The sequence below is a fragment of the Aspergillus thermomutatus genome (assembly GCF_002237265.1).
Source record: "Aspergillus thermomutatus strain HMR AF 39 chromosome Unknown NODE_52, whole genome shotgun sequence".
In the NCBI taxonomy this organism is placed as follows: Eukaryota; Fungi; Ascomycota; class Eurotiomycetes; order Eurotiales; family Aspergillaceae; genus Aspergillus; species Aspergillus thermomutatus.
In genome coordinates, this window is record NW_020798101.1 from 6,958 (window position 1) to 21,123 (window position 14,166).

Genomic DNA, 14,166 nt, shown 5'->3' on the forward strand with positions numbered 1-14,166 from the left:
TGCAACCTATATTATCGCTGTTGTTGGATTTGATTGTTGACATTTCGCTCCGCCGTAGGCAGCTATCTAGGCCGACATGGCACGTGACCTCGTGACAGACAGGACGCGTCCGCGATTGCTCAGACTGTTTAGTTGGGTGACGACCAGTGCGATTTGCCACATTAATGAGCTGAAGCTTTTCCTGTTGAGTCATCTTGTCACATACTCGCTGGTTGCGCCTTTGAGTCTCCAATTTGCGAGCAAATTGACCCCGGATCAACGCAGAAACCTACCGATTGACTGAAAAACGCGTGCTTTCGCGTCAAGACCGCTTGCTTGTCGGGATTGTGGAAGTATTGCGAGCCTCTACACGATTTGATTTGCTTGCTCAATCAACACCATGACCGCCGATATGGAGACTCAGAATGAGTATGATGAGAGCGGATTGCCAGGCCCAGGTGCACCCACTCCGCTGTCAGCTCTGGAGGTGGGTAATCGACGAGTGGGAGGAATACTACGACACCATGTGTCTTACGTCGACATACAAGAAGGATTCGCTGACGCAGTCGGTGTAGGGAGTTGCAGGTTTGACCAGCAGAGACATTAAGCTCTTCGTTGATGCGGGCTATCACACAGTCGAGTCAATCGCATATACGTACGTCTTCCTATGAGGGCCTCAAACCCGCGTCATTCGCAGAAAGCTACTCACATTCTACATCGCCTAGGCCGAAGCGATTGCTGGAACAGATTAAGGGAATTTCAGAGCAGAAGGCGACCAAGATTTTAGTCGAGGGTGGGCCGACCCAGTCCTTCCTTGAACCTCGCGTCTGTCTGACTGTTACTTTATAGCCGCTAAACTTGTGCCAATGGGTTTCACAACCGCCACAGAGATGCACGCTCGACGAAGTGAGCTTATATCGATCACAACAGGATCCAAGCAACTGGATACATTATTGGGAGGGGGCATCGAAACGGGGTCGATCACCGAGATCTTCGGAGAGTTCAGGACAGGAAAGAGTCAAATATGCCATACCCTTGCCGTCACCTGTCAGCTGCCGTTTGATATGGGTGGGGGTGAGGGCAAGTGTCTCTATATTGACACCGAGGGAACTTTCCGTCCAGTGCGTCTATTAGCAGTGGCCCAGCGTTATGGACTGGTAGGAGAAGAGGTTCTGGACAACGTCGCCTATGCTCGAGCCTACAATTCGGATCATCAGCTCCAGCTACTCAACCAGGCATCTCAAATGATGTGTGAGACGCGTTTCTCGCTTCTTGTTGTTGACTCTGCAACCTCATTGTACCGGACGGATTTCAACGGCCGTGGTGAGCTCTCGTCTCGACAGACGCATCTTGCCAAGTTCATGCGGACCCTGCAGCGATTGGCAGATGAATTTGGAATCGCCGTCGTCATTACGAACCAAGTAGTCGCTCAGGTTGACGGTGGTCCAAGTGCGATGTTCAATCCCGACCCGAAGAAGCCTATTGGTGGTAACATCATTGCGCATGCCAGCACGACCAGACTGAGCTTGAAGAAGGGCAGGGGTGAGACCAGAGTTTGCAAGATCTATGACAGTCCATGTCTGCCAGAGAGTGACTGTCTCTTTGCCATCAACGAGGATGGAATAGGAGATCCAAGCCCTAAGGATCTGGAGAATGATTAGTTGCATTATCGGGACCTTTTCCACGACGTTCAAGATGTAATGGCGTACCTTCTGCGTTTTAGTGAAGTACATATATTCATATTCCTTTATTTTAGCGTGCAATGTACCATATCATGGAGAGTTTTAATTAATTGATGAGAGCATGTTCTGATGTTATGACACTGATGCTACTGAAAGATTGCCCACGTAAGACGTAAACTTTAGCGGCACAGGGAGTTTTCTTCTATGCTCTTATCTTGGAGGGGCAAAGGTCCCTTTGCAATCAAGTGCAATTTGAGTCAAATTGATCATTGTTGTTGCTGGTGATATCGGTCAACACTAATGTCGCGTTGCTGCAACCCGCGCCAAGACCCTGTTTTTTTGAGCAGCAAAAGAGCTTCACCTTCCGCCTTTCAACTCCGCCAAATCGCAAGACATCCCATTCCATCCGCCTCGATAACTGGCCATGGAGGCTTGAGGTCACCATTTACATATCCGTGGAAGGTGGTCTAGTGACAATCTGCCATGGCGAAAATATACAAGGACACCAGAGTCGACCTTCGGCCGTACTCGCCGAACACCGTCGCCAACATCCCGATTCCAAACCAAGAGAGCCCGCAGAACCGCGCCCGGTTTTCGATAGCCTCATCCTTCGCCAGCCATGAAGAACCAGCAGCGAAAGATGAGGAGGCGTTTTCTCGCCGATACCTAGCTACACAGGGGTCAATTTACTTCCGGAAACACAGAGTGTATCCCCGAACGTTCCTTTGGCGGGTGGTTAATGACAACAAGGTCCTGGAAATCCAGTGCGTGGATTTGACAAAAGGAGGAATTGAGCATCATGAATACGATGTCACATTACGCTTGGACTTCCAGGAAGAGATCCTTCCGTCCGGTGTTGATTTCGCCGACTTGGAGGATCACGACGTGTTGAGTGTGTTTGTGATCACGGCTTCCAAGCAGCTACACACATTGACTCTGCGCCCGGAGTTCTTTCGACGACTAGCGGCAATTGACGAGAATGTATCTGACTGGTGCAAATCCTGCACACCGGCACCTCTGGCTTTCTCTCATCCCCATCGGTTACATGCGAGCAGTCCGCTCGAGTTGTTTATTTCCCTTGATAGCGGCGCGCTGCTGCGCCTGACTAGGAGGGCTGGTGACGACGGTATTTCCCCTCCCGGTTGCTTTCTCCCCAATGCTGGAAGTGTTGTACTAACTTTCTTGTGCTCTGAAAGGCTCATATTGGACTCCTCTGACCTTTGACGAGAGAACCTGGGGGGCGTCGATTCGCGGTCTCGTCCGGTGGCATGCGCAACCCACGATCAAGTACCAGGGGCGCAACCTCGATGTAAACGCGGCCAATGCGATCGCCACTACATCCGATCAAACTTATGCGTTTGCAGTCTGCTTGAACCACACTCTGAAGATATGGAACCTCGCTACGAACAAACTAGCCGCCACGAAGGATCTCTTGGACCGACAAGTACAACAGCAGGAATCTGCCTCATACTCGTTAAACCCCGCCGAATCATCGTTTATTCGTGTGTTTAATGTGGAGAGAGCGCTGGATGGTGGTTATCGTTACTACATAGTCACCTATTCGCCATTCGAGGATGGACGCTTCAAATTCTGGGCTGTCAAAGGAGGCCTGACGTCGCAGCTGGTCGTCGAGGACCTCTTTCCTGGCGCTGCACTGATGCCATTGGATCCGGATCCAACAGGGAGCATGTTTTGGAGTATCGCCGATTTCCAGATCAAGCCCATGGAGGAAGGGAAGCGTATGGAGCTGTGGGTGCTGTGGAGAAATAACAGCGTGTACCAATTGTATACACTGCATTTCAGCTTCGAGACGCTGGCGACAGATTGGGCGACGAATTGGGTGTCTACGGCCATGGACACACGGGTACAGGCATCACTACCGACTGTTACATCGGAGGATGCTGTGGACCCGACGGAGAAGTGGTTGAGCTTCCTTTTACAACCGAACCGATACTCGCCGGAGGTACTTGAGACTGCTTTGTCTGTCTATCAGGAAGCACTTCGGCCCCTGTCCTTTCCTACTGCAGCAAAGAAAAGCGCCCCTCTTCAAGAACGACTGTGTTCCACGATTGCCGCTACAGTTTCCCTTCGTAAGTATGCGGAGGATGATATGGACTTTACAAGGTACCGGGCAGACACAGACTCCAAATGGCGCCAATTCTGGCAGATCGCGGAGGACATCAATAAGCGAAGGTTCGAACCGATTAGCCTCGCGTATGATGTCTACAACGAAGTTCCATGGATGCTTTTCTCGGACAGCTGTGCAGTCATTCGCGAATGTAGCCCTACCGAGTTGCTCCTGCATAACTCAGACTCCGAGCTTCGGACAGAAGGGCCCAAGATAGCCGATCGGTGGAGCCACAGGAACCTGGGCTCAGAGATTGGCGATTTGTTCGAACAAGCATCTTTCTTGTTGAGGGTTGCATCCGGCTTCAGGAAGCGTTTCCCCTCTGAACTCGAAGCAGCGTGCCACAGTGCCCTTGAAGCAGAAGTCTATGCGGAGCCTTCGTCTTCCATCCCCGATCGCATGGATGCCTTCCGTGAGCGGTGCGACTTTGCTGAGCAGATTTCCAACAAAACTTACGACGGCCTGCTTGCTGCAATGAATGAACGCTTGAATATTTACAACTTGTCGAATGATGTCTTCTACACCATCATTGACACGATCCCGCTCGGTTTCCCCGGCAAAGATTCCGAACTTCTTCCTACTCATTTCGGAGTGAAAGTAACAGTTAACGGCGCTCAGGAGACCATTGAGAACACACGGCAGCTGCTCATCGACCTTTTACTCATCGTGGTTTTTGTGGACGGAGAGGTGCAGCAGGAGGATGCGTCTACTTTCGATGCTGGTGACCTTTTCGCTACGCTGATCGCTCTTTTGAGGGAATACGAAATGATGTCTTGGCTCAGCTCGAATGTCCGGAAGTGTGTCGACAAGCCCCCAAGTGTCATCAGCGACACGTCGAACTCGACGTTCTCCCTGAAAGACTCCACACCCAAGGGCAATGGCGAGCGAGTGGTGACTATCTTGGAGGATCTGTTCGCCACTGATATTAAACCTCGCCAAGCCGTTGGCTTACCCCAGAGCTACACGCTGACACTCGGTATTCGAGATGTTCTTTCCTGGGTGACTCGCCAAGGGGAGGTAGCCTACCCGAACGCATTGGTTTACATTCAGTGCGATCTGATCGCGAAGAACAACATTGACCTTGCCTGGGATTTCCTCCGCTTCCAAGCAACCACATCATGGGCAACCTATGTGAAGGGTCGTTTATATGTGGCAATGTCCGAATTTGACACTGCGGCTTTGTACTTCCGTAAGGCTGCATACCTTCTCTGTAAGTATATACTTCACTGTGAACGCCCATTCCAACCGTCTCTAACGTATTACAGCATGTGGTAAACCTCTCGGCAACTTGCATGAGATGTCATCAACGCTCCTGGACATCGTCTCCGTAGACTGCTTCCACAACGGTCTTCCCAAATACTTCCAACATATCTTGTCCATATTCGAACAGGCACGTTCGTTTTCCCACGTTGCAGACTTTGCCAGCCTTGCACTGCAAGCGCTCGCAAGTGAGAATAGGAATGAAAAGGACCCGGAGCGCGTTAGCATGCGCACCGACCTGCTCTCGCGTCTTTTCTATGCGTCCTTGAAGACCTGTCAATTTGACCAGGCATATTCAGCAATGTCTCGATACGAGGATCATGCGCTGCAGAGATCCGCCCTCACCTCTCTTATCACCGGCGTATTGAATGCATCTGGACCAGGCCTGTCTGGACTTCAGCAAATCCTACACTTTCCCACATCTCTCCTCCCAAATATCGCTACTCATGTGGATGACACACTTGTCTCCCTTGCCCGGAAGCAAACGTCCTTTAATTCTCTACTGGAAGCTGGAACAAAGTGGGCCGACACCACACCGGATTATCAGCGGATCCTGCAAGCATACCGTGTCGCCCGTAATGATTATCGCGGAGCCGCCGAAATCGCGTATCGAAACGTCCAACGTTTGAGACATGCTAGAGATAGCCCGTCGAATCATCTGGTTCTGGCAAAAGGCAGAGATACTGACGATGTGCGGCATACGGTTGAGGAGGATGACCCGGAGAGCAAGGAAATTCGCAACGAGCTTCTGTCTCTGATCAACCTGCTTCGCTGCGTTGACAGCAGTGAAGCCTACATCCTCGTCGAGAAGGAAGATTCCGTGTCTTCCACCTCTGTGGTCCGGCGCCGCAGCGTTCAAGCGGACGATGATGGCAACGTGTTCATGGACGATGCAGATAGCAGCTCTCTTATCCCCGACGGATCCAAACGCAGGCTCAGCTCCAGCACAGGCGCCATCAAACCTTCTGGTCGCAGAGACAGCAAGTCCTCAGCCTCCGGTGCAGGTGTCAACAACCACCCCCAACGACGAGTCATAGTGACTCTCGACCACCTACGTCGCGAGTACCAGTCCGAGCTCGACCGAGTCAGCAGAATCGAAAGAGGAGACTGGGAATTCGGCCTTCTTGACGCGCCTGAAGCAGATAATGATGATACAATGCTCCTTTCCTAAGATGCGCCGACGTCAAACAATCTATTGTTCTTCACGAGTTAAGACTCAAGGCTTCGCACTTCGAACTTGATTGCTTACACTCCTTTGCGTGTCGCGGATAAAAGATAAGAGCTTCATGACTTCACACTTACTGATTCTGACTTGGATTGATCGCAAATTACAACATATGGTGCAAATAGGATGGATAATGTTTTTCTCTCCCCCTTCTCATCTGCCTCCTCGTTTCTGTTATTGAATGTTTAAGCAGCAGTACTGGGTAGTCATAGTCATGTTCAGGAGTGGGAATGAATACTTGCATTTTCATCTCGATGACACGCGTCCTTGGTTGTGGAATGCTACGTAGTCTTGGTTGTAGACAACACCAAGCGCGTGAACGAGAATTCTACCTATTTGACCGCTTGACGAGACTAATGTGGTCGAGGCCATATGTCGCTGCAGGCATGTATGAGAAGTTGAGTACTACTGTTGCCCGAAAAGCCATTGATGTTCAGAGTCATTATTATAGTCATTAATGCGTAGGTCATACCCCTCCCAACCGTACTTATAAAGCATCGAAAACCTAGAATCGCGCATCATGTGCTGGTGGCTCAGCCAAACGTCAGCAATCTACTCCACCTCCTCCGCCATCGAGCTCGCATACAACCTGCTGAAGTAGGAGCTCTCTGTGGAGAGAAGGGTACATGGATCCCCGCATTCCATGACACGGCCCGCGTCAAGGACAACGACCTTGTCGTAGTCGAGTATCGTCTCGAGCTTATGGGCGACGGCTAGGATGGTGTGGGTGCTGAATTTCTCTCTGATGACTCTTTGCATGATTTCGTCTGTTTTCGTGTCGACGCTGTGTTGGGTATGGTCAGTTTGATATCCTATGAGCAGAGGTAAAAAGAGAAGAGGGACAATGCTGACGTACTTGCTTGTAGCTTCGTCTAGGATGAGGATGTTGCCCGGCCGGAGGATTGCTCGCGCGAGACAGAAGAGCTGTTGTTGGCCTTGCGAGAGGAAAAGCTCGTTGATGTCGGTGTCTAGCCCGCCGTTCTCCTGGATCTTGTTGTGTAGCCCCACAGTCTGCAGGGCTTTGATGATCGCTTTCTCGGGGTGGGAGCCTTCGGGGTCCATGTTGCGTCTGATGGTGCCTTTGATCAGGAGCGGGCTTTGAGATACGCTGTTGATTCGTGAGCGGATCTCTTGACGGGGGATCTTAGTGATGTCGACGCCGTCGATATGGATACTTCCGGAGCTGAGCTCGACCATTCGGAAGAGACTCATGATCAGTGAGGTTTTGCCGCTGCAGTCGTTGTAATCAGATTTTGGCTCGGTCTGAGTAGGTGATTAGACTGGACTTACCTGCCTGTCCTCCCGCATATCCCGACTTTTTCTCCTGATCGAATCGTCAAAGACACATCACGCAGGACTGGCTCTGAGGGTCTTGATATAGCGTTAGTGGGTATCTATAGCTTGCAGGTAATCTGCATACCTGTACTCTGCGGACACGGATTTGAATTCAATATCCCCTCCCCAGGGCCAGTTGGGAGGCACATCATCCTTCTCAGTGGGCGAGTCTTCTGAGCTGACACTCTCGGTGAAAGAGCGGATACGCACGATGGAGCCAATATGGGTCTCAAGATTTGTCCAGAAGGTCACGAGCAGCTTGATGCTTTGGCTGAACAATATCACATTCAACAACGCCACGCCAACGTCACCTGCGCTAATTGTCCCTTGTAATGTCACCACGAGGACAATCAGTATAACGGCGATTGCCGCTACGACCATGTCCAGCGTCAGAGTTAGCCAACGCTGAATAGCGTACAAGAGATAGAATGGTCTCTGCGAATAGTCAAGCAGCTCAAGATTCTTGTCCTCCAGGGCTCGCTGCCAGCCGAAAGCTCTCAAAGTCACCAAGCCGTTGAGGCAGTCGCTGAAGTGAGAGTATAAAGGTGCCTTGGCTTCAAGGTCCAGGAATCGCAGCTGCCGTGAAGTCCGAAGATATACCTTCTGAATTAAATATACGGTGAGAATCACCAATGGAAACGAGATAGCTGCATATCTGGAAGCAATGCCCATCAAGATCATCTGGGCGAGACAGAGAACCAAAGCTAGAGAATGTATGGTGAGCGGCCTCCTGAATTCATGATAGCGTGGCGCACTTACTGGCAAATGTGTTGATCGCTGCAACTGGGAGCTCCATATCAATGAGCTGCAAGTCCTGGCTAAATCGATTGAGTATGGAGCCACTATCCGTTGCCGCAAAGAACGACATGGGCGCGCTATCAAGAATTAGAGACATCTATGGAGGATGAAGCAACATGACGCACCTCAGAACCGTTGCTAACAACCTTCTATGAAAGCTTTCACCAGATTTGGGTACCATGTTGATCACCATCTCCCTGCAACGCATGTTAGTTTCTCGCTCATGTCTGGGAGTTAGGGCTTTCTCACCAGCAGCCGATGATAAGAGAAAGCATGCCGACAGCGCCGAGCATTGCGTAGATTCCGAGATAATATCCGGTACGGCCATTGGGATCTTCCTCATTTGAGGTAGCCCACCATTTGACCCAGATGCCTGTCATGTCGGTCAGCATGAGACACTAATGGCAGAGTTACAGAACCGTACTTGGAAAAGATATGCAAAACACAAATCCTGAGATAGCCACTAGGAAGATCCCCGTGGGCAGCCAGCCGATTGATTGAATGTAGTACAAGTAGATCGACAAGTCGCCGCTCTGCCTTCGTGGGTCTTCTTTGATTGCCTCTGCCTTACTGGATCGCGAAATCTTCGGCTGAGAAAGTTCGGTTACAAAAGGCCTATCGATTTTGGACTTCCATTCAGGCAAGCCCAATCCGAAGCTTGAGACATATCCTCCAGCAGCGTCGAGTGCCTTGAAGCTTCCTTGCTCTGACACATGGCCCAATTTGTCCAGCACCACAATCTGATCGGCGTAAGGTAGTCTTTTGGCTGTAATTATGCGCATATAATTAGTATGGACCTGGAAATTTGATCGATGATACTAGGTGACACACCGGACGATGAAGCAACAATGATCGTCGAGCCAATTTTGCGTAGTAAGCCATGGATGCCAACGAGACTGTGGAAAACGTAGTCCTCTGTGGCCGCATCCAAGCCGCTGAATGCATCATCGAGGATGACAGTATCTTTCCTAGCATACACAGCTCTTGCAAGTGCCTATGATCGTTTATCATGTTAGCGAGACTTCGTACCAGAGAGCACCGTACCTACAATTCGTTGGCTTTGCCCTCCACTCAGAGCAATTCCCTTGCTCCCAATCACTGTCTCGTCTCCTCGTGGTAATTGTTCAAAGTCTGGGACAAGAGCACAAGCACGTACAACACTTGCATACCACTCTTTGTCAAAATTCGACATGGCGACGATGCTCTCCTGGATCGTTGAATTCATGTGCCACGGTGTCTGGTCGCAAAATGCGACGCTGTTGGATGATAGTCTTATATCCCCGTTCACGCATGGCACCTCGCCGAGAATAGCCTTCAGCAACGTTGACTTGCCGCAGCCGGAGGGCCCAACGATCAGGGTGAAGCTTCCCCGCGAGATGGTGATTGTTAAGCCCTTTAGTACAGGCTCTTTCTCGATATCCCAGGCAAACGTTGCATTCCGTATTGTCAGTGCATCTTGATACACTGAGGATGGTGCACGATTGATCGACCGATCCGAAGCGGTTTCAGATATCGTGACGTCCGAATCCTCCACGAGAACGAAAGCTTTGGGCTCAAAGCTATCATAAGAGGCGTGTAAAGGCTTACGCCGGCAATCAATATGATCATCTTTCTCAAGGAATTCCTGAATACGGCTGAAAGAACCAATAGAACCGACAAACGTCATGAGAGCCATGACAAGAGAAAGGAGTGGATCCGCTAGTAGTGCAAAGAGTGACAAGGATGTATAAGCTGTGGACATATTAAACGCAGAATCATCTCCTCTGCTATGCGATATACCATAGAAAGCTCCGAGTGCGAAGATGGGGGCAAAGATGCGAGTTGTCCAAGCTGCATGGAACTATTAGAGATCAGGAAAATCACTCCCTACAATGAGATCAACATACCGAGAGCCATATTCCAGACTAAAAGTCTTCGAAATCTCTTCGAAATGTCTAATTCTTCCAGCCGCAGACCGTGTACGCTTTTCATAATGGCAGACTTGAGACCCAACATCTTGATTCCCTTCATGGAGCCAAGCATCGAAGCGGTGGATGAGATGCGCCTTTCAATGGCTTCAAGCCACACTGCCTGCCTAGCCATCACAAAAGACAGTGCGATAAGGCATCCGACAAGGGCCACTGGTCACGGTCAGTTGGTTCTTTGGAAAAACTGGAGAGAAATGCTAGTCTTACCAATTGCAACTCCTACAGGGACCACACAGGCGACACCCAACTCCTTCTCCAGCAGGTAAATTGCCAGGGCTATTTCAGCAGCATTGCCCCAAATATCATGGATTGTTTGCCAGCCCTGAACAATCCTTTCAATGTCCGCACTCATCAAGGTGAGGGATGCAGCGGGATCGGCATCTTTGACACCTAGCCTGCTTGCTTTGTTGTAGATCATCGAGATGACACCTCCTCTAACCATGGTAATGGTGCGATATGTCATATGCTGGTACTGGCCCATCGTAACCTAGTGTAGGCGGTTCAACGTTAGAAGGCCATGTATTGCAAATTGGAAAGACCCGCGGACTTACACCCATTCCAGTGTAAACGAGGATGTAAGCACCTATCAAACCATATCCGATGCTATTTGTGTGATTGTTCACCGGTTCCGTGGAGAAGGCCAGGGATCGATGTAGTAGCAATGGCTGACAGAAATTCAAGGCGGCCAGGCATGCTCTTGGAGGCACAGCTAAAAAAAGAGGCCATTTGAATGTTTTGAAGGAGATGAAAAGCAATGTATTTGGTTTCTTCCTAGGGACTAACTTTTGTCAGTACGGTATATCTGAGCAGAGAGTTAGACTTCAGGATGGTACCTCTGTCCCAGAGAGTCTCCAAGGTGCTGTACAGTCGTCTGGAACCCAATTGCTTATCGAGGTCAAAAAGATCGTCGACGGCGAGGATCTTGGAGCATCCAGATCGAAACAACGGATTCAACCATACGAAGAACAAGCGATTGAAAATCCCTGCTGTTGCTTCGGGAGGATACCCCGAGTACTCCTTTCTGAGAATGTGCCTCTTCTGCACAGCCTCAAGGATGAGAATAAGAAGCTTGATCCCAACTGTGACCGAGGTCAGGATGGCAATTGTTTCGTCTGTTTGGCCAATGCCGCGCAGCCATAGTGTTCTTGTCTTTGCTATGTCAAAGAGCAAAGTGACGGAAAGGTAGATGTTCAGGAGGAAGGATGGTGTAGTTGAGCGTAGGTGTTCAGCACAAGACAAAAGACCTAGGATAAAAAGGCCTGCAGCTGTGATCGCGTTTGCTGCAATCGAAGCCTGGGTTCTGGTCGTAGCTGGAAGAGCCCAATAGACTGTGAGGACCAGCTGAACGATGCCTAAGGCAATCCACGCAGTCTGCCAAGCATCGACAAAAAGGGAAATGGTAAGCAACGTCTGGGAATTCACAAAGTGACTGCACTCTAGGCACAAGAGGTTGGAGAAACGTACAATCTTCGCCCACAAGAACCACGACGCTACAACTTTTGCTTGTCTCCGGAACAAGTGACAGAGACGAAACGGTGCGATGATCAGGACGATCCCCAGCGGCAGGATCCCCAGGACGAGCTCCTCAAAAAGCAAAGAGAAGTCGAAACCGCCTCGACAGGACAATGCAGGAACGTGCAGAGTGTTGTCCACCTGCTGGCATGACAGAGGTGGTGATAATTCCGTCATGACTACAATCTAGGTGAAAATTCCATCTACATTCGAGGTCTTGAGTATGGGCATGTGGACTGATGGCACGGAGATAGTAGCCTTATACCTATTGCTGGACGATCGACCCATCCAGAGGACCCAAAGTATCTCTCGACCTAGATCCAGAGCTTACGATCAAAGTTCAGCAATGATGTTTCCTCGTGCCAACAAATGTCTCATGGTGATCCCGCTGAGACATACTTCAGCATCTCGAAGGCTATTATAGCCGAGTCTCGTATACCTGGCGGCGAAACAAAGAAATGACTTGATGAATCGGAGCTTAGGAGGCGCTCTTCTTCGTGCTTACACCAGCTGGAGACAAAGACTTGCTACCGGCCTACCTCACACTCAATGGGTTGCTTCCAACTACGGAGTACGTTAACCTTGTACCTTGAAGAAGAATTAACCAAGATATCCACCGACGATCGATGGAGTTGGCGTGGCAAGCTAAACAGTCCGTGTGGAAAATCAATCATTATGCAGAGGCATGGGAATTTGCTCCGACACTATGCGAGCTGAGGTACTCCGTCCGTATATAATTTCTTTTTTTCCTTGATTGACTTGCCGTTGTGTCGCCTCTTTTTTTTTTCTTTCTATTTTTTTCTCGTCGCCTTTTCCCGTCCCCTGATCAATGCTGCAGGTTGCAGGATAGACTAGCACTGCTTACATATTGCTCCTTTAGGAACAAGAGACGAGGTGGAATGAGTGGATGTGAAGACCCATAATAATGAGGGTACCAAGGTACGGAGGTAGGTAGTTCTTGGGCTCTAAAGAGGCAGGCTTGCTTTAGTGCTTGCACTACTCACATCAACAGAGGAATATGACTCGGTGGGCAAAATGTCCGACTTGACACGAGGGCAAGTGCCGTGTAACATTTGCATTAACCCTGGCCAACAGCGCATAAGATCAAGCCTGGTTTGTCCGTTCTGGGTACTCCGTCCCTAGTTTGCTTTACATAACTGACTTGCCCACATGGCCAAAGGAAGACTTCTTCACTTTCACTTCGGCGCCTCGTATAAGACTGATGGCGAATTAACCGCTCAGTGTAGATCCAACTGGAAAACTCAATTGTATTCTACCTGTTTTCTGGTTGAAGTCTACTGTGACTTATTCCACCATCCGATCAGGACCGGTCCGAATTCCGAGCCATATTCCAAGTAGTACAACAGTGAACACCGCACAGCAATTGCTGGACTCGCTGTAGGGATTGCTACGAAGAATACAAATATCTCAAAACGAGTTCAATCGGTGTCTGAGGGAGCGGCTTCCAAATCATCATTTCCCATTGCCGTTTCTTTTTCCCCGTTCTGCATCAGAATTCTAGCCCAAACACGAAGAGATCATGTACATCGGGTACGCCTCACATCATCTTCACGAACTCTGACTGAGAGCCAAGATTTTACTACTCCGTGACTCGTGAGATCTCGTCATCTCCAGTCAGCCTCGCAGATTGGGTCTAGAGCCCCTTGAGCTGTAGAGTCCTAAGAGGCTAAGAGTCGAGCCTTTGACGTGTCAGGCAGAATTTGCCAATCATTATCTACGTGAGGTCTGTTTAGGACCGCATTGGCACAGATCCATACAACTGCCCGATTGAGTTTGGCGACGAGGAGAACTAAAAGTACGAGTCTCCGTTGATCTCTAGATCTTCCCTGTCGCTAGTGGCGAGATGTCTCATAGCCTCATCATCACCGCATGGGTGAAGTCACAGATACGAAGTTCACATAGAAGACTCCGTACTCTGTAGACTTGAAAGGGATCAGGTATGAAAGACATCGTAGCCGACGGACGATCGAGGGGGCGCAAATGGAACGTGCTGCCTTCTCTGTTTCTTTTGTTTTCTACAGCCGCTGATGCACTTAGGTGGCCGGGATTGAAATGTGGCTGCCGCTTAGTAGTTGGTGAAGCTGGGATGTGCTTCACAAGACGGGGTTTAAAGAGCGCCATTATTGACTGCCAGTCGGCGTAGCCTAGAACCCAGAACGGAAGGGCGGATGACGAGGCTGTGGAATAGGGAGGAGAGACCACGCAAATAGTTCTGGGTACCTTGACAGGATCTTCTTCTTAGTCTAGGTTGAAGACATG

At 49.9% G+C, this 14,166-nt stretch overlaps 3 protein-coding genes across 3 annotated transcripts; 2 read left to right on the plus strand and 1 right to left on the minus strand.

Moving 5' to 3' along the window:
* Positions 1-379: 379 nt before the first annotated feature.
* On the plus strand, positions 380-1,640 carry RHP51 (recombinase RAD51; the record flags this gene model as incomplete). The annotated part of the gene is made up of 4 exons (XM_026754944.1): positions 380-466; positions 555-634; positions 705-772; positions 829-1,640. 4 exons carry the CDS (start codon positions 380-382, stop codon positions 1,638-1,640), a joined length of 1,047 nt encoding a protein of 348 aa, XP_026615990.1.
* A 504-nt stretch (positions 1,641-2,144) lies between these two features.
* CDV56_101577 (nucleoporin Nup120/160) lies at positions 2,145-6,220 on the plus strand (the record flags this gene model as incomplete). The annotated part of the gene is made up of 3 exons (XM_026755196.1): positions 2,145-2,787; positions 2,858-4,999; positions 5,055-6,220. The coding sequence occupies 3 exons, from the start codon at positions 2,145-2,147 to the stop codon at positions 6,218-6,220; spliced, it is 3,951 nt and encodes a 1,316-aa protein (XP_026615991.1).
* A 606-nt stretch (positions 6,221-6,826) lies between these two features.
* abcB (putative ABC multidrug transporter) lies at positions 6,827-12,063 on the minus strand (the record flags this gene model as incomplete). Its single annotated transcript, XM_026755843.1, has 16 exons — positions 6,827-7,058; positions 7,131-7,505; positions 7,565-7,645; positions 7,695-8,313; positions 8,369-8,484; positions 8,533-8,604; positions 8,657-8,805; positions 8,854-9,173; positions 9,239-9,401; positions 9,456-10,138; positions 10,187-10,237; positions 10,294-10,527; positions 10,582-10,861; positions 10,926-11,152; positions 11,208-11,784; positions 11,839-12,063. 16 exons carry the CDS (start codon positions 12,061-12,063, stop codon positions 6,827-6,829), a joined length of 4,404 nt encoding a protein of 1,467 aa, XP_026615992.1.
* Positions 12,064-14,166: the final 2,103 nt, after the last annotated feature.